General features: G+C 34.2%; 1 protein-coding gene across 1 annotated transcript in view; it reads right to left on the reverse strand.

Moving 5' to 3' along the window:
• The window catches only part of LOC111894226 (3-oxoacyl-[acyl-carrier-protein] synthase II, chloroplastic), a 44,064-nt gene extending 20,668 nt beyond the window's left edge, over window positions 1-23,396 (reverse strand). The window contains exons 1-5 of the mRNA XM_023890299.3: window positions 22,973-23,396; window positions 22,661-22,839; window positions 22,362-22,565; window positions 22,107-22,217; window positions 21,918-22,013 (exon numbers count right to left, since the gene is read on the reverse strand). Of these exons, the coding sequence (XP_023746067.1) occupies window positions 21,918-22,013; window positions 22,107-22,217; window positions 22,362-22,565; window positions 22,661-22,839; window positions 22,973-23,249 (867 nt within the window). The 5' untranslated portion in view covers window positions 23,250-23,396. The remainder of the gene's footprint in view (window positions 1-21,917; window positions 22,014-22,106; window positions 22,218-22,361; window positions 22,566-22,660; window positions 22,840-22,972) is intronic.
• Window positions 23,397-25,957: the final 2,561 nt, after the last annotated feature.

Here is a 25,957-nt window from a genome sequence, read left to right on the forward strand (position 1 = left end):
ACCTGAAGGGTTTGTGATGCCTGGAAATGAACACAAAGTGTGTAAGTTAAAGAAATCATTACATGCTTTGAAACAAGCACTAAAACAATGACATCAAAAGTTTGATGAAGTTGTCTTGTCTAATGGTTTTTCATTAAACCAAGCTGACAAATGTGTGTATAGCAAATTTGATACTTCTAGTAAAGGATTAATAATTTTTTTATATGTGGATGATATATTTATTTATGGTACTAATTTGGAAGAAGCTAACAAAACCAAGAAATTCTTATCATCTATTTTTAAAGTGAAAGATCTGGGGGAGGAAGAGGTAATCCTTGGTATAAGAATAAAACAAGGAAACAATCGGATTTCAATTTCTCAATCTCATTACATTGAGAAGATTTTGAAAAATTCAACTTGAAGAATTATTCTCCCGTTACCACTCTTATAGATCCTAGTCTTAAGCTTCTACCAAATAAAGGATCTCTAGTGTCTCAACTTGAATACTCAAGGGTTATTGGTTGTCTGTTGTATGTCGTGATTAGCACTAGACCTGATATAGCATATGTTGTGGAAAGGCTTACTAGATATACTAGTAATCCTAGTTTACATCATTGGCAAGCTGTTAGTAGAGTATTTAAGTATTTGAAAGGGACCATGAATTATGGTTTTACTTATAGTGGATATCCATATGTTTTGGAAGGTTATTCTAATGACAATTGGATTAACAACTTTATGGATCACTCATCTACAAGTGGTTGGGTGTTTCTTCTTCGAGGAGTAGCCATTTCTTGGGCATCCAAGAAACATACATGTATTATCATCTCAACCATGGAATCTAAGTTTGTAGCTTTATCTGCCGATGGTAAAGAAGTTAAGTGGATAAGGATTTTCATTTACGAAATTTCATTATGGCCCAAATCGATATCTACCATTTCTATCAAATGTGATAGTGTTGCAACCTTGGCTAAGGCTTATAGTCAAGTGTATAATGGGAAGTCTAGACATTTAGGTATTAGAAATAGCATGATTCATGAGCTCATCATGACTAGTGTGATCATATAACCAAAGGGTTAGCATGAGATCTTGTGTACAAGGTAGTTGTAGGGATGGCTTTAAAGTCCATTTAAAATATTTTATATTTAGATACCCATTTCCTATCTAATGTAATAGTAGATTCTAAATTCAATGTGGAAGCATCATTATTATCATCCCAAGGTATGTGTTTAGTACTGCAAGTTAAACAGGTTGAAATTTTATTTCGTAATAGTTCTTTGAAAATTACATTTGCGGGTGCAAGAACAAAAGAACTACCTATATAAACATGATGTTTAGCTGATTCAAGAAGTTGGGACTTGACTTTCATATGCTTATTGAAGGATGGGACACAAGCTAGTAAAATATAGTCTCAAGTTAGAAATTATGAGAATATAAACTATCGTGTATATTATCTTCATTTATTCACTTGGATAGAAATGGTTCAGTCCTTAGTGACACCCTAATATTCAAATATTTGGAATGAATAATATACTAATGTGAGATTCAAGCGGCACGACATTTCATTTATTCATCAATTTGTTGTTGTTGTTGTGTTTTGTTTTAAGTTAATCAAGATTACACTTAAAATGGGGAGGTTTGTTGGTGAATTGTTTCACTGAGTGTATTTAAATGTAATGTATTAACTTGTTGACCAAATCAATATTGATGAATATTAAACAAGTAAGGAAGGTGTGGAGTAAACACTTCTTTAAATTTATACAAGATTTAAACTAAGGGAAAATTAAGTTCGAAATTGAATTGAAATAGGAACGAGATGATTTTAGAATGGAACTGATATTGGAACCGGAATTGATCTCGGAATGTAATTGGCATCGGAATAAAAATGACTTCGGAATTGAATTGATCTTAGAGTGAAATTGGTCTCGGACTGAAAGTTATTTTGGAACAAAATTGATCTCGGACCTGATTGTGATGCGGATTCGATTTAGTAACTGGAACTGATTACGATGCGAATGCATTTTCGTAACAAAAGTGGTTACTGTTCAATTGTGATTGATCACAAATCATTGGAACACAATGCACCAGAACTTTCACATTGGATAACATGTTACTGTTCAATTGCGATTGATCGCAACTCTTTAGAACGCTATGCATCAGAACTTTCGCATCAGATTGCATTAGAACTATTCACTTTGGATCGCATCGGAACCATCCACATATGATTGCATCGGAACAACCCATATTAGGACGAATCGCAACAAGCATACGTCAGAACACGTGTTTTTTGGTATTATATCCCATGGTTAAAACAACAGTTTTGTGTTAGGTTTGACTGTTCGCGGACATCCATCGGTTAAACTAATTATCCAATGTTTAAAAGCCCGTTTGTGTCAGTTTTTTGAACATTGTAACTGTCTTGTGACGGTTTTCAACTAAGTGACATATTTAAGCAAATTTTGGTCAAACATTCTAAAAAGAGATGGTACAATACGTTGAAGAGCAAAACAGACAAAAACATACTTCTCATTCTTTTTTCTTGTTCTCAAACTTCTAAGTATTATCCAATTATGTATTTTGGAGTACCACCCAAATACTTCATTTGAAAGTGTCAATCAGGATCCCAAAATTTCCAAGTGCATTGATTCCCAAATTACCAACATAAATAGAAGCATATTTAGGGTCGGTCCTAACATATTTTAGGCCCGGGGCGAAAACCAAAAAAGACCCTTTTATACAAAAATAAATTGAGGATAATCACAAAAATGACCATCATAAATATAAATTTACCTCCTTATAGATATTTTTGAGCCATTTACTGAAATAACCACCATCAAAAATGAGTCCATTTCGGACTAACTTTATATTACATAAATGAATTTTTCTAACAAAAATATGTTTTGGATATCGAACAAAACATTTCGAAGAGAAAAACTACTTTTAAATTCCCACGACAAGTCCAAATTCTGATGAACATTTCAAATTAATGGATTAAAAGAATTTTTTAAAATATTTGATGGAAATGAGAAAAAAATAATATATATATATATATATATATATATATATATATATATATATATATATATATATATATATATATATATATATATATATATATATATATATATATATATATATATATTAAAAAATCTTGAATTTTTAGTTCGAATTTGATAGTCATTTTGGTAAACCGGTAAAAATTAGATCATTTACACATATTGTCCATAATAATATGATCATTTTTATGTTTATCCCTTTAAATTAAGTTTTAAAATAAATTTAATGTTAAAGTTTGAAACAAGGTATTTTAACTAAAAGTAAATTATTATAAACAAATAAATTTAAAATACACAAATTTAATTGGTGGAAATGATATACAAAGCAATTAAAAACAAACAAATATTAACCGACTAAACTTAGTTTTATATTTAATTTGTTTAAAACTTGATAGTAATTAAGCTAAGAAAAACATTTTTACTTGACAAGAATCTAACTACATGACCTTTTGTTCATCAAAATTTAAGATACCAATGACTTTTTGTTCATCAAAATTTAAGATACCAATAAACTCAGTGAAGTAGACATACACTACTATTACACTTACTTAAGTTGTATATATAATTATTATTATTGCTTAAAACAAGACGTCATAGAGTAAAGTTTTGAACTCGCGACCTTCAAAAATGAAAACAAGCAACTTCCCATCTTGGCAATAGCAAGTTTATGAAAATTTCGTGCATACTTTATATATAACTTTTATAAGTCAATATAAAAAATTCATAAATATTAGGGTCCCAAAACCATCGTCGGGTCCGAGTCGGCTGCCCATCTTGGCCCCTCTAGGCCGGCCATGAGGATATTTCTAACAGTCCAACCATTCGTATTCTTGTGGTTCAAACTTTGAAGCAATATGGAGTATATAATTGGCATATGGAGTATATAATTGGCATGATTGGTTTATTAATTCACTTATGTAAAGTAGCATAGGGGAGCTCAATTTATCTATGTGGTGATGTTTTGTTTCTTTCTCCTTGCCCTGTGATGTAAGGCTGAGTTTTCATCTCCTTTCTTTTCTTAATAAAAGTTTGCTGGTTTCGAAAAACGCCAAACATTATTTGATCACAATTTATTGCACTAAAAATTATTATTAGATATGTTCTATTAATAAATATTAATATTTTAGTACTATTTTCATTAGTAAATTATGTTGATTTTTAGTCCCTTAGTTTCTTGAAATATATATATATATATATATATATATATATATATATATATATATATATATATATATAAGGTTCTAAAAAGCTCGTCATGGCTCCGCCATGGCGCGCCACGACTCCAACACTTGCACATGCCGCCAAGCTTAGCCAAAACGCCGCCTTAACTCATATATGTGTATAAAAATGAATAATAGTTGAAAATACATATAAAAATATTAATTATATAGAAAATTGCCGCCTTAAGTCACGCCTTACAAACGTCGTGACTCGCCAAGGCTCGGAAAAGCTTGAGGCTTGACATTGCCGCCAAGTCACGCCTTACGTTATTTAGAACCTTATATATATATATATATATATATATATATATATATATATATATATATATATATATATATATATATATATATATATATATATATATATATATATATATATATATCAGAATTTATAACTTATATACTATATAATAGACATAAATAATGCTATAAAATACAATTTTATTTTTTCTAAATACCCTCATAAAAATCACCCTTCACATGAATGATATAATAGATAGATGGTTATAAACTAGTTAGACTTATTAGTTAAAAATATTTTTACGATTTTCATCATTATTTTAATTATTAGTTAAAAATCATTTTTTACGATTCTCATCATTTTTTTCTAATTAGTAAACTTTATTGGATAATGAACTAAGGGTTGATTGGTTGAATCAAGCAAAATATGATAAGGAAATAAAGTTTAAAACTTTCATTAAGAATTATAATTCTTAAAGTAAATAGTCATCCTATTTTTCGTATAATGTATCTTTTTTATATACGTAGGTAGATTTGTTTCTATTAAAAAATAATTTTGTGCAACCACTTCGTTGGTTTTAACTTTTTATGGGAATATGTTTTCAAGAAAATTCCATGCTTTTTTTTTTTTTTATAAATTCTTACAACAATATTCTTTTTGTAATAATTTGATGTCAAAGTTTGTTTGGCTATGTTGTTTTTCAACTTTTTTTTTTTTTAATTTTATATTTCACTGTCCTAACACTTTGCCACGTCAGATTTTGGAATGTCACCTTATTTTTCATCATTTAACAGACAATCTTAGCATTTCGTAGGAAGTAGTAACACTCCTAACACTTTATTATTTTTTTTTTTTGATTTTTTTTAATTTAATTAAATTACTTTATTTTATTATAAAAGCATTTTTATGCATAAATATTAAACAAATTTTATGCACACTGATACAAGTTATTTTGTTGTTAACAAGTTACTTTAACTCTTAAACTTACATATGCAATTAGATTAAATAACTCAATGAATGACTTAAGTAAATTAAGCCCAATAACCCCTTAAAGCCCATATAAAGCCTTTTAAAGAATACCAAATCCCGATTGCTTTTGGGATATATGGAAGGCAGCAGACATTGAAGAACCAAACGAAGGAGGCATTTGTGTTTTCTCAGTTCTAACCTTCTGTATTCATGGTTTACAAACGAAGTTCAACTTGGGTTGTAGAGGCCACGAACAGATAACAAATCGTTGGATCACCAATCCGCTCCTGACCACCAATCAGTTTCTCCTTTCTCTTTATCTCTCATCTTGCCAAGGAGGTAACGAGTGCAGCATAGCGAGCCCCCTAACGAGCGTTAGGGGGCGGTGTTTTCCTTCCCTTAACGAGCCTAGCGAGTGCTTTGGCACCTCCCACTCCGTTTAGCCTTATAGCATCGAGTAATCATGTTATAGAAGTAGAGATAATATTTAGGAGTAGTATAGGAAATCGTACGTTTATTCCAAAAATGTCTTTGATGCCTTTAGATAAAATGATTCGTTTTACATTTAAATGAAGACAATTTCCATGGTTGTATATTTTGAGATAACAATAAACAAAAGTTAATGACAGTTGTTATCAAAAGTGAGTTTGTTTTTAAACAACCATGTTCACTCATGGATAATTTTATGTTGCATTGTCCACTATTAAAATAGAGATCGGTTAAAAATATTAATTTTAGACAATAACGATAAACTTACCAATAGGACATCTAATATCATGTTCAAAAAAGTCTTTGAAAATTTATGATTTAGTCTATTTATTTAAAATTGCCATTATTTTATTTATTATTATATATTAAATTACTTACTTATTGGTAATTTCGTTTGTATTTATTTATCAATTTATTTTTAAAAATATTTAATATTACACCTTAGTATTTAACTTTTGGTTTAACAAACGCATGTATTGCATTTTCATTGGTTATATGTTTTGCGATACCAATAAACATGAGTCAAGCACGATAGTTATCGAAATTGAGTTTTTTTTAAACAACCAATATTCACTCATGGACAATTATAAGTTGCATTGTCTAGTGTTAAAATAGAGACCGGTTAAACATATTAATTTTAGACAATTACGATAAACTTGTTAGTGATTAGGGTTTAGGCCCAAGCCCTTTAGGGTTTAGATTAGGTCTTTTATGTATCCCTATTTATATGATGTTTAGTAGCACTATTTATCAATTAAACAATCTATCATTTTACATGGTATCTGAGCTCTAGGTTAAATCCTTACTTCTGATCACAACCGTAGCCGACGCCCTCTACCTCTGGTGACCTTCTCTAATAGTCGTCGGAAGTGCCTTCATTATGTTCCTTAATTTTCCTTTTCTTCTATTCTCCACCTAAATAATAAAAGAGTTGTTGGCACCAAACCAGAGTTGTTACCTCGACTTCTTCTACTGCCTCGTTTTCTTATGTCTCCTTGTCGGATGGCTGATGCCTCTAAGCTTTCTGCCTTCTCGTCAACTTGTCCTTCTTAATATCTATTTTCCGAGTCAGTCGGAATAGGCTCCGTCCACCGTAGCTCGAGCCCTCTTTTTCTCTTGCTCCTTTCTCTGGACTCCTCGGTTGCCGACTCAATGATCGTCGCCGCCGCCGCTCCTCTCTTCTTATACAAAGGAACCGCCGATGACCGCCGCTTCTTCTTTCTCATTCTCTAACGAGTAGTTTTTGTTAGCCATTATCATTAAAGCTCTGTCACTGCTGTTGTCGTTGTCTTTATTTATGTTATGTCTTATGTTTTTGTTTTTCTAGTTTAATCGTCCCCTCCCGATCAAACTGAGGGGGATGTTAGTGATTAGGGTTTAGGCCCAAGCCATTTAAGGTTGACATTAGGTTTCTTATGTATCCCTATTTACATGAGGTTTAACCTCACTATTTATCAATCAAATAATCTATTTTCTTACAAAACTTACCAATAGGATATCTAATGTCATGTTCAAAAAAGTCTTTGAAAAATTATGATTTAGTTTATTTATTTAAAACATGTCATTATTATTATTATTATTATTATTATTATTATTATTATTATTATTATATTTTACTTACTTATTCCTAACTTTGGTTTACTTTTAACCTTATTTTTAAAAAATATTTAATATTTACACATTAGTATTTAACTTTTGTTTTAACAAACGCGTATATTACAATTTACACTTTTATGTTTTGCGATAACAATAAAAAGAATCACGGACAACATTTATCGAAAGTGAGTTTGTTTTTTTAAACAACCAATGTTCACTAATGAACAGTTATATATTGCATTCTTCAGTGCTAAAATAGAGATCAGTTCAACGTATTAATTTTAGATAATAACGACAAACTTACCAATTAGACAGCTAATGTCGTGTTCAAAATAGTTTTTGAAAATTTGTGATTTAGTCTATTTATTTAAAATATGTTATTATTATTTTTATTATTATATATTAAATTACTTAGTTATTCGTAATTTCGCTTGTATTTATTTTTAAATTTATTTTTAAAAATATTTAATATTTACACTTTAGTATTTAACTTTTTTTAACAAACGCATGTATTACATGAGTTTAATGTCTAACTGATATTTGGTTGGGAGGAATAAAATGGAATTCCCTTGAATTCCTATGTTTGGTTCAACTTTAAAGAAGTAAAAGGAATCCAAAATGAGAAAACATTCCTTCGTAGGAGAGAAAATACATTCCTACAAAAATATGGAATGAATTCAAAATTGACAATTTATATATATTAAAACTTTGTTCCCTTATGGACAATAAACCTACACGTTTTTTGTCAACTTTGTCTTTCATTTTTAGCCATTTTTGACACTTTTGGTCATTCTAATAAAAAAATTTACATTTTTTGGAACATTTCAATATTCAAAGTTTGGCCACAAAACTTTAAGGAATTGACAAATTTGGTCATTTTCTAAAAACTTGCAAATTCCAACCCCTTTAACTATTTAACCATTTTGACACTTTTGGTCCTTACAGTCAAAACTTTTACATTTTTTCATAAAAAACACAAAAACAGCCCGGGGCGAAGCCCAAGTTTTTTCTGCTAGCTACTATTATATCCACAAAACCATTAAGTAAAATTGGCGCATCTTACAATGTCGACTGCAACTGCATCTTTAAATGCATTTCAATTAATCTTCTTGGGTGGTTGCGTTGGCATAAAATATGCCTATATTAGATGGAACTGTAACACCCGGTTCCTGGTATGTATTTTAATAAAGAATTATTCATTTTTACAAAGGGACTCGACGAGTTGGAGACCCCAAACTCGTCAAGTAGGAATGGGACTTTTAGACGCGAGACTTGAAGTCTGCTCAACGAGTTGAGAAGCCTCAACCCGACGAGTAGTACTGCCAGAGTGAAACCCTAATTTTCAGGGTTTGCACCCTATTTAAGGACCTTAACACATCCTTGTAGCCTCCCTCATTGCCTCCCTCAGTCCATCAAACCATAATTCGTGATCTTGAGCCTTGCGAGTGTGTGTGAGTGAAATAGGATTGATTCTTTAGTGGAAGCTAGAAGTGCTTGGTTGAAGGAAGAAGCTTTGGATCCAGAAGTAGAACTTCATTTTCGGCTCATTTGAGGTATAAAGTCGATACCTTGGCTTTCTATGGCTTAGATCTCCATTTAGGGTTGTATTTTACCATTTTGGAACCATTCATGGATGCAAGCATGTTTTCGGGTCAAGACTTCAGATTTAGAGCCTTTAAGGGACTCCATGGCATAAAGGTGCCAACTTTATGGCCATAGGAGTCCTGTTGGATAAGGTGTCTAAGTCCATAACTATATTTAGTATGTACTTGTCCCAATTTGGCATGGTCCATTTGGGTTGCATGGCATTACAACAATTAGATAGACAAAATGAGAAAAGGAAACTTATGGTTTGTTAATATATTATAAGTTCTAATATATTAATAATATTATTTAATTAGTATTGATCAAGAATTAATCTGGAATTAATTTTGTGATCAATAGGAAACTAATTAAATATATGGAGATTGATTTGTAAATCATTCATTCTTATATATTGGGCTTATGGTTCATGATTCACTAGATTAGGCTAGGACCCATTGGGTGCTCCATGGATGCTCCATGGAGGTTATAACCCATGGATCATGGAGAAAATTAAAAGCCATGCACATTAAGGTTTACATGGTGTAACCCTACATGTGAAACACTATATAAAGAGCCCCATAGCTACCAAAAATTGACCACTAAGACAAGACAAAGAGGGCTAACCGATTTTTTGAGTGAAAGTGTTCTCTTCTCAATTTATTCCAAGAGTCGTGGTGTTGTGTGAGACATTTGAGGCATCACATTTGGGGTGCTAGGCTCACAAGGTCTTAAGGAATTCAAGCTACAAGAAAGGTATGTCATTATACTAGTTTTGTATTACAAGTACCCCATGCCATGCTAGTTAGGATGAAAACCTTGGAAAATTCTTATTTGCTTGAATATTAGAGAAAACATAGATCCAAGGTTTCTAGGGTTTCATGTATACCATATGAGTGTAAGAATGCTCAAAACCCATCAGTGGTATCAGAGCCTAGGATTGCTTTCTTGATATTTGATGCAAAATGCTTGAAAAAATCGAATTTTCTGCCCACTATTCAGTGGACTCGCCGAGTCCATGTGTATCTTCATCCTACTCGTCGAGTAGGTTCGTGCACTAAACGAGTAGAAGCTCCTGTGTGCAGATTTTCAAGTTTTGCTGCTGGAAATGGATTAGAATCATTACCCTAAATTGTTTTCGTCTTATAAAACCTGTTTTTGATGGTGTAATGGTTATGCTAATCCATTTTCAATGGCTATTATTAAAATTTCAAGTTTTATATATGTTTATATGATTCTTGAAATTGTTGATATGAATATTCATGCTTGTGAGTTTTAGTAGATCATAGGAATTATTTGCAAATTGTTTGTTAGTTTAATTCTTGATCTAAATGTTTCTAATGGAGTCCATAATTTTTCTTCAAGTTATGTATTACCAAAAGTCATTTCTTGTAAAGATCCATTTAAGATCTATAGGTTACATAAAATGAAGAGTCTTCATTTTAATAAACCATTAAACTCATATGTTATGAATATGAAAGGTTTTGAATAGTTTCAAAACTTGCCCTCAAGTTTTGGAATTTGTAAAGTCAATTTAGAAAACTTTAATTCCATACCCTAGAGTTTTAAAAAGTTAAAATTCAACCCTTATACTTTATAATATTATAAGTTAATAATATATATATATATATATATATATATATATATATATATATATATATATATATATATATATATATATATATATATATATGTATAAGAGCAAGTCAGTTTTACCATTAGTAGGCCTCATTCACGAAGCCGGTCTATAAAGGGGGTATAAGGTTGTTGCCTATAAAATGACAGCTTAATGGGTGTCCACTCTCACCCACTGCTTCCTTGAATGGTGGAGGGTCATTAACCGAACGGGCAGGACAAGGACTATAATTCTCATTAAAAGTTTAATAAAAATATAAAGTAACTAAACTTTTTATAAATTCCCAATCTTAGTTACTTTAGGAAAATGTGAAATTGGTGCTATCCCATGAAATTACACGTTGTACCTTACCAAGTCGTTGGTGGAGCGTGTGTGGGTAACCGACACACTAACATGGACTAGTAAGAGTGGCAAAGGATAACTTAATGTTTATCATAGATCGGTGGAGCACGTGTGGGTAACCGGCACATCGACTAGGTGATAAAGATTAAGGGTACCAAGTTAATTTGCATGGTTATTAACACCTTGTTTGTGATCCTCGGCATCCCAGTCACAAACTTGAGAGGGCACAATCGAGATGTAAACATGTCATTGAAAAGTTCAATGAATCTCAAAAGATCCAGGAGTTTCAATCCAATTAAAACCTAATAATTTATTTCGCTTTTCATGGTGGAAATTGGTAAATCGTCATTCGCCTACCTTCAAATATTTTATAGCTTAGATTACAACATCCCTCTTCCAAGTTATAAAGTATTGTGTTGGATCCTAGCCTTAATATTAAATTTGGGTGTCTTATTAAGGATTCTATATCTAATCTAAACTTGTCTTTCTTCTTTTCAGATGTCTTCCAACAATGTTGTTTCTGGCTCAAACCCTACTGGCTCCTTCTCTCTCATGAACCTTTGTAGGAGAGTCATATTTGATGGTTCAAACTTTAATGATTGGATTAGGAACATTAGGATGGTCACACGGTACGAGGAGAAGGATTATGTCCTCGACAAGGAGTTGAAAGAAATTGATGAGTCTACTACTACTCCAGAGGAGATCGCTGACTTTAGGGCACATGAGAGAGATGATACAAAATTGGCATGTATCATGTAGGCCATGATGACACCTGAACTCCACAAGTCCTATGAGGACTTTTACCCTTTTGAGATGCACATGGACCTGATGGACCGCTACCATCAGAGTGCTCGTCAAGAGAGGTATGAAATCATCTCTTCCATGATAACAACCCGAATGAAGGATGGTGAATCCATCACGGGCCACATGCAGAAAATGCAAAGATTTGTGGACCGTTTGTTGAAGTTGAATGTGAACTTCCCCGAGGATTTGGCTATTGACATCATACTGCACTCCTTACCTACTTGTTATGATCAGTTCCGAATGACCTATCATATGAACAAGGAGGAGGTCACACTCAACGAGCTTCAAGGACTTTTGAAGACAACCGAAAGTGGTCTCAAAGGTAAATCGGTTGTTACTACTCCTACTCCTAACACCGCCCCTGTTCTGGCAATCGGGCAAAGTAGAGGGAAAAAAGGAAGACCCCTTCGAAGGGTACCAAGGGAATGTCTCTTGATGGCTCCTCTTCAAGTGGAACCAAAGGAGGTTCTGTCACTTTTTCTTCCAACCCAAAGGATGCTTAATGGTTCTATTGTTAGGAAAAGGGGCACTGGAAACGAAAACTGCCCCAAGTACGTGCAAGATGTTAAGGATGGGAAGGTCAAACCTACCCATGCAGGTATTTACACTATATTGTCTAATAACTCACCACATACTACTTCTTGGGTTCTTGATATAGGTTGCGATATTCATATATGTTCAGATTTGTAGAGCCTAAGAAGAAGTGAAGATGTGGAGCACGGAAAGATAAACTTGATCATGGGGAATAAGAAAGCTTCACATGTCACCAAGATTGGAGTTTATTCTTTGTTGCTAAGTAGTGGGTTAGTGTTAGATTTGAATAAGTGTTGCTACTCGTCTGAAATGGCGAGAAATATTATTTCTTTTCACGGTTTGTACAAACAAGGATTTACTTTTTCATTTGATAATGAATGTGGTGGTATTAATGCTTTTTATAATAATGTTCTTTATATTAAAGCATTACCTTGTAATGGTGTATATGAAACTGTGTCAGTTGTAGATAACTTAGGAAATAATGTATTGCATATCGATTCTTCCACTAGTTTGGATAAAGCATCCTTGTGGCATTATCGTCTTGGAAATGTTAACAAGAAGCGTATAGGCCAAATCCAGAAGGCTGGAGTCTTGGAGTCGTTTGACTTAAGGTCAGATGATAGTTGTGAGTCTTGTTTGCTTGGAAAAATGACAAAGTCACCCTGCACTGGTACTTGTGCTAGGGGTGAAGGTTTGTTGGACCTCATACACACAGATGTGTGTGGACCCCTTAGAACCGCCACAAGGGATGCTAACCGCTTTTATGTGACTTTTACTGATGATTACAGTAGATATGGTTATGTCTACTTAATCAAGCATAAGTCAGAAACCTTTGAAAAGTTCAAAGAGTTTAAACATGAAGTGGAGAATCAGCTGGGCAAGAACATTAAGATGCTCCGATCCGATCGAGGAGGAGAGTATCTTAGTATAGAGTTCCTTTACTATCTTAAGGAATGTGGAATTGTTTCACAATTGACACCTCCCAGAACACCACAGCTTAATGGTGTGGCTGACAGGCGCAATCGAACCTTGTTAGACATGGTTCGTTCCATGATGAGCCGAACTTCGTTACCAATCTCATTCTAGGGGTATGCCTTAGAGACTGCCGCCCATATCCTTAATCTAGTCCCTACCAAGAAGGTTGCCAAAACACCTCACGAGATATGGACCGGGAAAGTTCTCAATTTAGACCACATCAAGATTTGGGGTTGCGAGGCTTTCATGAGACGAGAGACTCAGGACAAGCTTGAACCTCGAAGTGAGCGGTGTATTTTCATCAGCTACCCACAGAAATCCTTTGGTTACCTCTTCTACAGACCCAATGAGAATGTGGTCTTTGTGGCAAGGAGATGGGTCTTTCAAGAGAGAGAGAGAGAGAGAGAGAGAGAGAGAGAGTTTATAAGCCAAGGAAACAGTAGGAGGCAAATTGACCTTGAAGAACTTCAACATTCAAGTGGTGAAGGAACCCCAAACCCTAGCAATCAACCTGAGGATGAAACTCCTGTTGATGAGTCCATACCTCTAAGGCGTTCCACAAGAGTTAGGAATCCACCTCAGCATTACTATGGTTTTTATATTACTGCGGAAGGTGATTCATTTATCAGTGATAGTACACTGGTAAATCTGGATGAGCCTAACAACTTTAAGGAAGCCATGGCAGGCCCTGAGTCTGCCAAATGGAAAGAGGCCATGGACAGCGAGATTCAGTCCATGTATGACAATCAAGTTTGGAACTTGGTTGATAATGTACCGGGTCATAAGACGGTCAGGTGCAAATGGATCTTCAAGAAGAAAACAGACGTGGATGGGAATGTACACACTTACAAAGCGCGACTGGTTGCAAAGGGCATTACTCAAACTCCGGGAGTTGAATATGATGAGACCTTCACACCAGTAGCAAAGATTAAGTCTATGAGGGTTTGGCTAGCCATAACTGCATTTCATAATTATGAAATATGGCAAAATGGATGTCAAAACCGCTTTCCTTAATGGAAATTTGGCTGAGGATGTTTACATGAGTTAGTCAGAGGTTTTTTTTGATGCAAAGCACCGTAATAGAGTGTGTAAGCTTGAGAAATCCATCTTTGGATTGAAACAAGCATCTCGTAGATGGAATATTTGTTTCGATGAGAAAGTCAAAGAGTTTGGTTTTTCGAGGAGTGAAGATGAGTCCTGTGTATATGTTAAGGCTAATGGGAGTATAGTTAGCTTTTTGGTATTGTATGTGGATGACATACTACTCATAGGAAATGACATCCCAACCTTGCAGGAGGTTAAATCCTAGATTGGGAAGTGTGTCACTATGAAGGACCTTGGAGAAGCTGCCTATATCCTAGGGATAAGGATATTGAGAGATAGGAGTAAGAGACTAATTGGACTTAGTCAAAGTACCTACTTGGATAAGGTATTGAAAAGGTTTAGCATGCAGGATTCCAAGAAAGGTGACTTACCAATCAAGAGTAACGCCAAACCGAGTAAGACTCAGAGCCCGAGTATAGAGGCTGAGATGGCTGAGATGAGTCGAGTACCGTATGCTTCCGTTGTAGGCTCAATCATGTATGCTATGACTTGTACTCGCCCTGATGTGGCCTTTGCTTTGATCATGGTCAGTAGATATTAAGGGAATCCATGCAAGGCTCACTGGACTGCGGTGAAGAATATTCTCAAGTACCTACGGAGGACTTGGGACTGGATCCTTACCCTTGGTGGGAGTGATGACTTGAGAGTTGTGGGGTATAGTGATGTTGGCTTCCAAACTGATAGGGATAATTTCCTCTCTCAGTCGGGCTGGGTCTTTACCCTAAATGGAGAAGCAATTACTTGGAAGAGTTCTAAGCAGGAAACAGTGGCTGATTCAACTTGCGAATCAGAGTACATAGCATCAAGCGAGGCGACAAAGGAGGCTATATGGCTAAAGAACTTCATTGGAGACCTTGGAGTTGTACCAGCTATTAAGGAGCCTATGGAGATTTTTTGTGATAATGAGGGTGCAGTTGCCTTAGCTAAGGAACGAAGGGATCACGACAGATCCAAACATATCGACAGAAAATACCACTTCATTAAACATCGGATAGAAGGGCTCATCGTGGTAAAGAGTGTATCATCGGATGAGAACCCAGCAGATCCCCTCACGAAGGGATTATATAGGGTTAAGCATTTACAACATCTGAGGCGCATCGGGCTGAAGGATGATATTAGTTTTATAGATTAGATAGCTATTTATGAAACTTGTAAAATGCAATTGACATTTAATGATTAAATAAAAATTGTTGTTTATTTATAAGTAAAGTGTTGCTATCTTATGTCAATTGTTTACTATTGTTTCAATTTTGCATGTTTTGACTTCCAGAATAATTTCTTTATTCAAACTCTCCACAGTCAGTCATATGTTGGAAGTAGGTACGAATCAAGACTATCATGAATTGGGCTTGTAGATGTCTAAGATGTTAGACATAGCAAAAGTTTCTACAACATTCATGAGTGCTCATAAGTTCTGACTATTGGATTCAACCCACGCTCACTTGTATCACTTCATGGAGTTTATCTCGAGTGATCGTGAGACGGTAATATTATATAAGTCTTCAAACCTAGAGATATGAGTTGTTGATTATGAGTTGGTTGTGCATTGATTGTACGAAAACGCATCGGTAACTCGATGTTATAAAACGTGCTTTTGTGTATGATTCAACAAGTAGTTCATACAAGCATATGAGTCGAATTTCATCTGCTCCTTTTAATCCTTGGAGGATTAAAAGAGATATCTGGGCCCCTCGATGATTTTGTTTTGACCTATGTACCGGGCCCAGTCAGAACCAAATTGATGTGTTCAGGTTAGTTCTATGTCAAACAAATCGGAAATCGGGAAACAAACTGATGGACAATAAGTACGACATTGTTCCATGTATTTGTCTGGCTGATATCTAGAACCGAGGATTATATGATCAGTTATCTTAAATGGCGCATCATCATCTTAGTTCCGCGAGACTTGGAAAGAGATACGATTGTTGGTCGGTTCCTGAAGTCATACCTGTAACTATAGTTATTAGACTTATCCAAGTGGGAGACTGTTGGATAAGGTGACTAGGTCCATGACTATATTTAGTATGTACTTGACCCGATTTGGCATGGTCCATTTGGGTTGCATCCCATTACAACAATTGGATAGACAAAATGAGGAAAGGACACTTTTTGGTTTGTTAATATATTATAAGTTCTAATATATTGATAATATTATTTAATTAGTATTGATCAAGAATTAATTTGGAATTAATTTTGTGATCAAAAGGAGACTAATTAAATATATGGGGATTGATTTGTAAATCATTCATTCTTGTATAGTGGGCTTATGGTTCATGATTCACTAGATTGGGCTAGGACCCATTAGGTGCTCCATGAAGGTTATAACCCATGGATCATGGGGGAAATGAAAATCCATGCACATCAGGGTTTACATGGTGTAACCCTACATGTGACACACTATATAAAGAGCCCCATAGCTAGCAAAATCGACCACTAAGACAAGACATAGAGGGTTAGCCGATTTTTGAGTAAAAGTGCTCTCTTCTCAAGTTATTCCAAGAGTTGTGGTGTTGTGTGAAACATTTGAGGCATCACATTTCGGGTGCTAGGCTCACGAGGTCTTAAGGAATTCAAGCTACAAGAAAGGTATGTCATTATACTAGTTTTGTGTTACAAGTACCCCATGCCATGCTAGTTAGTATGAGAACCTTATAAAATTCTTATTTGCATGAATATTAGAGAAAACATAGATCATTGCATGTACACCATAGTTGTGCTAGAATGCTCAAAACCCATTAGTCCCATGCATCATATGAACAAGTTTTTAGGGATTTTGAGCTAAATAATCCATGCATGCACGTGAAGTTAGAAACTTTATGTAATATATCGACCCTAGGGAACCAGATCTATGTTTTGGATGTATTAAGGCCGACTAAAAACGGCTGTATGGTTTTAGACTATGAGGGACTCGACGTGTTGTTCATACGACTCAGCGAGTTTCGTCGTGGTCCCCCAACCTTTTCTGTTACTGAACAAACTCTTTGAGTCTAGGAGATGACTCAACGAGTTATACATGTTTGGGCTTGATGATTGAAGGAGAACTCGACGAGTTCAAGGAGGAACTCGGTGAGTTATGAGCAAAATGTCCTGACTCTATATGAAGGAGAACTCGACGAGTCCAAGGAGGAACTCGGCGAGTTGTGAGTAAAAGGTTCCGACTATGTTATAAGGAAGAACTCGACGAGTTCATGAAAGAACTCGTCGAGTAGGATCGGGACTTCAGGGTTTTATGGATTATGGAACTCGGCGAGTTGAGTCAACCAGATGTTGACTTTGACCAAAAGTTGACCTTGACCAGGGTGTTGACCTTGAATTTGACTTTGACCTGAGTTGACCCTTAAAGGGGATTTGAGTATGGAAGGATAATTAAAGGAGATCATTATGTGTAGGAGTTTGAGAGGAGTTGATCCCAACAACGAGGACAGTTCGGCTACTTTGTGACATTGAGGTGAGTTACCTTCCCGTAGGAGTGGGTTGAGGCACCAATGTCGACCCACTAGTAGATGATTATAACTGAACTGATTGTCTTTGTGATAATTGTCTGGTATGCCACTATCTGCTATGCTTTATGTGCTAGTATGCTATGTTGTTATATGGTAGTGGTAGGGGTGAAATTGTCCTTGATTATCGGTTGAAAGAGACTGAATGGGAAGCCAACACCTAGATATGCTAGGCTGTATATGATTTATATGTTTATACTAGGGTATCATGTGGTAGTGGTAAGGGGTCACTTAGTCCCCGGTTACTGGTTGAAAGAGACCGAAGGGGAGGCCAACACCCAGATATGCTAGACGGTTACCAGTTGAAAGAGATTGAAAGGGAGGCCAACACCCAAATATGCTTGGCAGTTACCAGTTGAAAGATACCGAAGGGGAGGCCAACACCTAGATATGCTAGGCATTATGTGATTATATGGTGTGTGGTATAATGGGGGAACTCACTAAGCTTTATGCTTACGGTTTTCATTTTTGGTTTCAGGTACTTCTTCCTTGAAGGGAAAGGAGCCGATATGGTAGCAACGTATCACATACACGATTTTACGCACCAAAGATCTATGAGATTTATACTCTGATATGATTTTGTTATGACATGTTTTGATTGTGGATACAATGGTTTGACATATGTATTATTACTATATGATTTTCAGACAAATGGTTTTATATTTGTTTAATTTAAAATTAAATTTTTGGTCCGTATTTTTGGAATGTTACAGGAACCATACTCAATTCACCATTTAATCCAAGTCAGTAGCATCCGTCCATGAAGGGTAGATCTATGTGGAGTTTCGTAATCAGACCCATTTTCTATATACACATTTGTACATTCTCATTTATCTAATATTGATTTTTTTTTTCGAATTGAAAACTGATCTCTGGAACATAGTTGAGGTTGGTATAATGGATGATTCTAAAATTATTTTGTAAATGAGAAAGCACTGATGAAGGTTGTGACCAATAAATCTGTGAGAGTTGTAACCTTAACATCTAGAAAGATTTTACATTTATACTAAATGGTTAGTTTTTTATGGCTCTAAGTATATTCAATGTTTCTATTTCTTACAAAACAATTCGAATGTAGCTGGGTTTACAACAAATATGCCTCATTGGATAGTTTTGGTCTTGGCCAACATATGTCTCCTGTGGAGTATCATACTATCCTTAATTATCGACTCATGATCCTAATATTTCTAGATGACAAGATATGTCTGGTATGTCGCAATGCATGTTTAAACTCTCTTGAAGAGTATACATTTCATTGTAAAGAACTCCAAGGGTTCAATTACATGCACGATATGGTTAAAGATGTGTTGTTTTAAGTGTGCCGGTCTTTCTGTCAAAAAAGAGGCACCTACGATTTTCTTGACTGACCTGGCAAAATGAATGTCAACCCTCAAAACAGCTAAATTTTTGATATTTGGATGGACTGGAGGGAAACATGTTTGAATGGACCTTACAAGGGTATCCCCTCTCGTGGGATTGAGGGATAGGGGTTTCAAGCCAAGACATTCTGCTTTAAAAGCTGCTACATGCAAGGTAAAAAAACATGAGAAATCGTGCATGAAAAATCAACACTTATTTATACCATTTGCATTGATACGTTTGGTTTCCTCGCGACAAATGTGATGAAGTTTCTTAATATAATACAATGGATCATGTATATCAATGTTATATCTCTAGATCTATAAATGTAGTCTTCAAAAGAATTGGTTTTTCCATACAAAAATGCTTAACGTCACAACTTGTCCGTTTGTCTTCTCGCTCGCCAAGGCCGGTCCTAACATATTTTGTGCCCGGGACGAAAACCAAAAAAGGCCCTTATTGAGATAGAAAATAGTGCTTGATTAAGTGTCTTCGAAAAAATTACCCAAATTTCTTTCAAAAAAGTGTTTTGGATAGTGGACTCTTATTGAGATAGAAAATAGTGCTTGATTAAGTTTTATTAATGAAAAAGATTTACATAAAATTTCCAAACCTCATTCCTTTTAGTTTTTCCTTGTGGGACTTATGTTATTGTATCAATATATCTTAGTTTGACATGCATAGAAATGTCTCCATTAAAATTGATTGTTTATGAAATAAAGTTTTCCTAGAAATTGTTATATTTTGGGTAAATTACATAGATTGTTCCTATTGTATAGGGTAATATGTATGTTTAGTCTTTAACAATTTTTTTTTTAATTTAGACCGTCCATACTACAAGTTTTTGTTGCATCTCTGGTCCCTATTAGACATACAAAGACAATTTTACCCTTATAATTTTATTTTCATATTTATTATAGTTTTTATTTATTCAGAAAAGATATTTATTAAAAAAGTTCATATGGGTCCCACCACCAAAAATCACTCCTTTTACTCCCCTCTCTTGCACCTTCTAATGATCTAACTTGCATCATCTCCATAATTAGCACTCACCATTGACTACCTCAGTCCTCTATCTTCACCGACGAGCTGCATATCCATTTTCCTTTTTCCTTTCTCTCCTGTGACACCTAACATGACCATCTACCATTCATGTTTAAAGATTCAACAAGAATCACAATCACTACCACCCACATCATAGCACATGATCATATACACCACCGGAATCCGCCACAAACATCACCAACAACGTCCACATGCACCAAATCAAAATAAAATCAAAGACAAAGCTGAAAATCAAACTTGAAATCAAAATAAACGTGAAAGCAGAGCTCAAAACCAACGTAGAATAAAACATGAAATCAAAGCGCAAAACCAAACCATATTAACAATTGACATCTAATAACAGGGTCAGGAGGCTGCAACTAAAGTAACGATGAGAAAAGTGGAGAGACGTTGGTGAGTTTTTTCGTAACGAGGGTGGACAACAACTGATTTCTATGATATGGGTTTAAAAACAATTTTGAAATCCTGATTTCAAAATCAAATCAAAATCAATCCTAATGAACCGACCATCGATCTATGAAACAAAAACCAAAAATCATTTGGGGTTTCTAAAACGACAATCAATTTCTTGATAACATCGATTTCAAAAATCTCTAATGATTGTTTTTGTGGGTCACAATCAAACAAGGTGTGTATGAATTGTATTTTTTTTTCTTGACTTGTAATCGAGGCTCACTAAAAACAAAAATTAGGTTGTAATCGACCAAGGGGGAGATGCAGACAACCGTGAAAAAGGAGAGGGGTGAAGGGTGGATGGTGGTGGCTGTGTACGAGACCAATGATGGGTAAAAGGCAGGAAAGGAGGGTTACAAGTTGTTCTTTGATATTGGTGGTATATAGCAAGAATGGGAAGGATAAGGGGACTGTGGAGTAAAATTAACAGTCGATAGTCGATGGTGGCTATGGAGGTGATTTTGGTAGTTTGGAGGTGATGTGGGTGGAAGAAGAGACGAAGTGGAGAAGAAGGGGGAAGAGTTGACGTCGTGCTTAGGTTTTAGGGCTTTCTTGAATAGTTTTTATTTTTAATATTATAATAATATGAAAATAATAATAGAATATTAGAAAATATTTATTAAGAGCAATATAGTCTTTTTTTTTTTTTTTAATCTTGGATAAAGACTAATCGTGCAACAAAAATATAATATAGGGATTGTCCGAATTAAAAAAAAAAAAATTATTAGGAACCAATCAGACATATTATCCTAAATTATAGGGACCATCTATGTAATTTACCCTTATATTTTCTTCACCGTCGGACTTTCCTCACATAATGTTTGATACTACAATTTAAGAGTAGTTTATATATGTATATTTTGGTTAATTAGCAAATCATTTGTGACTTTGATTTGTTCACATCTTGAACACATGTTTGAAGTCCAGAACAAGTCCAGAACTGGAGCAGATCAAGCAGGAGATGCAAGATAGGGTATGACAAAAAGTGAACAAGCACGCATAAAAAGAAGTACTCACAGCATCCCCGTCGATGATATGATTTGCTGCATTTAATATGCAGAAATTGCTAGTGGCACAAGCTGTAGATATAGAGTATGTAGGACCCATCCAACCCTAATGTTTAGCAGGAAAATAATCAGTTACAAAGATCATGTTGATTGCTTTCAAGTGTTGTAAATTCAAAGAAGACGACAGATTTGAGCTCACCAGGTCAATGGCTAGCAATGATGATCCAATGTTAGTACTTGCAAAGGGTACGCAGAAAGGATTCATCTTCCTAGGTGAGACCCTCAGTGCTTCTATAGAGTCGCTTACAACCTAAATAAATGGAAACAAACAATAACGAAAATATGCGATTTTCTATACAACCATAATTAAACTAACTAAAAGAACTTGTCGACAACCCTTTCGGTTCCAATTTCGTACATGATTGAAACAATTACTAATTAATATATAATATACCTTCATACCACCTATACCCGATCCGATCAAAACCCCACATCTACTTTTATCTATCTCCTCCATTTGACCTTCTGTCAACCCACCATCTACCAATGCTTTCTTGCCGGCTGTTAGCATGTAAAGCATAAACTTATCCAGCCTTTTGGAGAGCTTCGGAGCGACCCACTCATCAGCCGAAAAACTTTTGATCTCTCCAGCTATTCGCTGTAGTTCGAACTAATGAGTTATGTCTATGTTAATCAACAACGTAATTAATTATGAGAGATCAAGCTAGAACTAATAATGACATATATACGTACAGTAGGATAGTTTGAACAATCAAATGCCTCTATTTCAGTAATGCCACTGACTCCTTCAAGCAGGTTATTGTAAAATTCATCTGGATTCTGGCCAATGGGGGTCTCTACACCCATCCCGGTCACAACAACTCTTCTTCGGTCACTTGGAGTTTCCGCTTTCATGGCGTACTTGACTACAACTGTTTCTTGACATAATTATGTCCAAACATAATTACGGTAGGCCCTTTCTAGTTTTTTAATTATGTCAAAACCTAATTACACGTGTCCTAACTAGTGGAATTAATTATGCACATGTTTGAAAATTAATATTACCAGATCTGTGTGAATGGGAACAAAGACAGCGACGCCTGCAACGGTGGACGGAAACTCTCGTGAACCGGAAAGAACAAGCAGTAGCATGCGCATGGAGAAAGCAAGAAGAAGAAAGAGAAAAGCCATTGGAGGTGGATGGAGATATAGAAAACGAGTTCATATTAGTACTTGCACTAAAGGGTTTGCAACTGAGTCGCGATCTTGTTGAGAAAAGGGATGCAGGGTGTTGGTAGTTGTGCTTGGAAACATACGCAGAAGCAGAAGCAGAAACCGCCATGTTAATTTACGAATGAATGAATAGCGTCTGGTATTGTGTATACAGCAAGTACTGTACGTACGTAAATAAAACTCAAAGATCGATCGATGATAGCTACCAAACTTATTTCACCTAATTTAACAAGCAGATTGTGAAATTGATTACAAATATGGCATACGTACATAAATTAAGTATGAATAGATGGGTCTTCCATTATCTGTTTACATAGATACGGCTAAGGGGTTCCTGCACGAAGGCAACGTGACTTCACCAAACAAAATAAATATGGAATCCGTATTTAGGTGACGTGAACTGAAAGCAAAGAGCGAAAATAACGTTATATATAGTAAAAAAAAAGTTAAGGTTACGATTTACAAAGGTTGGGTAGATCGACGAACTTCCATAAAATATATATTACTAGTAGGGTGAGCGTGGCTATTAGTCAAAATCTTACCACTAACTGCAAATGCGGTTAATTCATTTTTAAAACCGCTTGGTGCGGTTATTTTTGCGGTGCGGTTAGGCGGTTATTTTTGCGGTGTGGTTTTGTTTTTTCTGTGTTACGGTTATTAACCGCATGGATTTGGTGCAGTTATTTTGTGTTGATTTTAACCACATTTAGAGATCAAACGGTTTTAAAAGTTCAAACATATTAACTGTAATAATAATAAAAAAACATAAAATATAAAATATAAGACAATTAACTTAAATCACACACAACTGATATCTTAAAAACGTCAAATCAATAGTAATTAAAAAGAAATATTTTAAATTGTCTAATTTCACCATTTTCCAAAGTTAAACATAAAAAACCAATATTTTTGTCTTTTAGTATTTTATAGATTTTTTCATCCATGAAACTTGTCTTATTTTTAATATTTAATATATTAATAAATAATTAAAAAAATTGTATATAATATATGCGGTGCGGTACGGTTTTTTGCGGTTTTTGAAAACTAATAAGCGCACCTCACCGCAAATTTGCGGTTTTTGAACAACAGAAAACCTCACTATCGGTTTTTATTGCGGTTGCAGTTTATCGGTTGCGATTTATGTAGTTTTTGCGGTTAATTTTAGTTGCGGTGCGGTTTTTGTTCACCCCTAAATTATTTACTAGTATATAATCCGTGTAAACTACGGTTGCAAAATTAATTAGATTTTTATAGTAAAAACTTAAAGTTATTAATCAATTATTTTAAAGAAATTATTAATTAAGAGATTTTTTTTAGTTATATAAAATTATAATCATTGATTTAAATAAATATGTGGTCCTTATGGTTTACTAAAGGTTACAAAATCAGTCATTTTAAAAAAAAATTAACAAACATGGTCCATTTGGTTTCCAAAACTTATGTGAATGACCATTTTTGCTGATGTCGTTACTGTTCATCTGTTAGTGTGATGATGTTTTGGTCTTTTCAAGTAGCAAAGATTGAGTTTGTGACTATGGATAAACCATAAAGATCATTTATGTAATTTTATGTTTATGAGTTTGTTATTTTTCACCATTTTACTTTTCAAATATCATTTTAACTTTTTATTTTAAACTTTAAAAATATGACTTTCATCCTCTCTACTTTTCTAAAAAATTTTATTTATCCACCATATTATATTTAATATGATTTTCCTTAATAATTTCCGGTCGTTAATATAAAAAAACTAATTTTTTACATGTTTATTTATATATATATGTCAGTATAACTTTAAGGTGGTCAATATTTCTATGTGAAGTTAAAACTCTATTTCGTTAATTATTGTTTTTAAAACAATGACTTGTTTTTTTATACACGTGTCGATAAATTCGAGTTTTCTTATGTTTTAGTGTAGTTTTTTTTTTACGTTTTCGAGCTTAATTTTATGTATGTTTCCTACGTATGAGTCATATCAGATAAAATAACTTTCCCTCGTTAATTAAAAAAATATATTATATTCGAGTTTGTGTATGTTTCAACGTATTTATTTTTACATTTCTTGCTTAATTTTATGTACGTTCGTTACGTGTATATCGAGTCACATATAATAATTTTTTTCGATAACTTAAGAAAATCTATTATATTTGAGTTTGTCTACATTTCGACGTATTTTTTACATTGTTTTTACGTATCGGTATAGATTCGAGTTTGTCTACATTTCGAAATAAATTTTTTTATGTTTTCATGTTTATTTTATGTACATGTTTTTTTCATTCGTGTTTTTTTTACATCGGAACATAACTTTTATAAATACAGTCCTCAAAATTCAATGCACAAATTTCATTTCTTACAATTATGCTTTTATCTATTGTATTTTGACATTGGTTATCGACGGCGGTTGAGGGCATATTTCCTAGGTTGTCACATCCTCTCCCTGGTGAAGGAAATTTTGTACCCGAAATTTAATTTGTAGTATTTGGCACGGATGCACTATATATATATATATATATATATATATATATATATATATATATATAACAAAGTTTTTATTTCAGAGTAGTAACTAAGTACTTATGCTTTAGTTTTATACAAAGTAATCGACTCCCTCGGGTTCACCTCCAAAGGGAAGTTTTAGGACCGATTTGATTTTTGATGTGAGGGATAGAGAGAATGTCATTAGCCAAGTACTTTCTGATACATAGTGGCAGTGATGTCGCCCTCAAACAAGTACTTTCTAGAATATAAAGAGGTAGTCACATCAGTTAAATACTTACTGGAACATAGAGTGGTAGTGACATCAGTCATGTACTTACTGGA

Source organism: Lactuca sativa, chromosome 8 (genome assembly GCF_002870075.4).
Source record: "Lactuca sativa cultivar Salinas chromosome 8, Lsat_Salinas_v11, whole genome shotgun sequence".
NCBI lineage: Eukaryota > Viridiplantae > Streptophyta > Magnoliopsida > Asterales > Asteraceae > Lactuca > Lactuca sativa.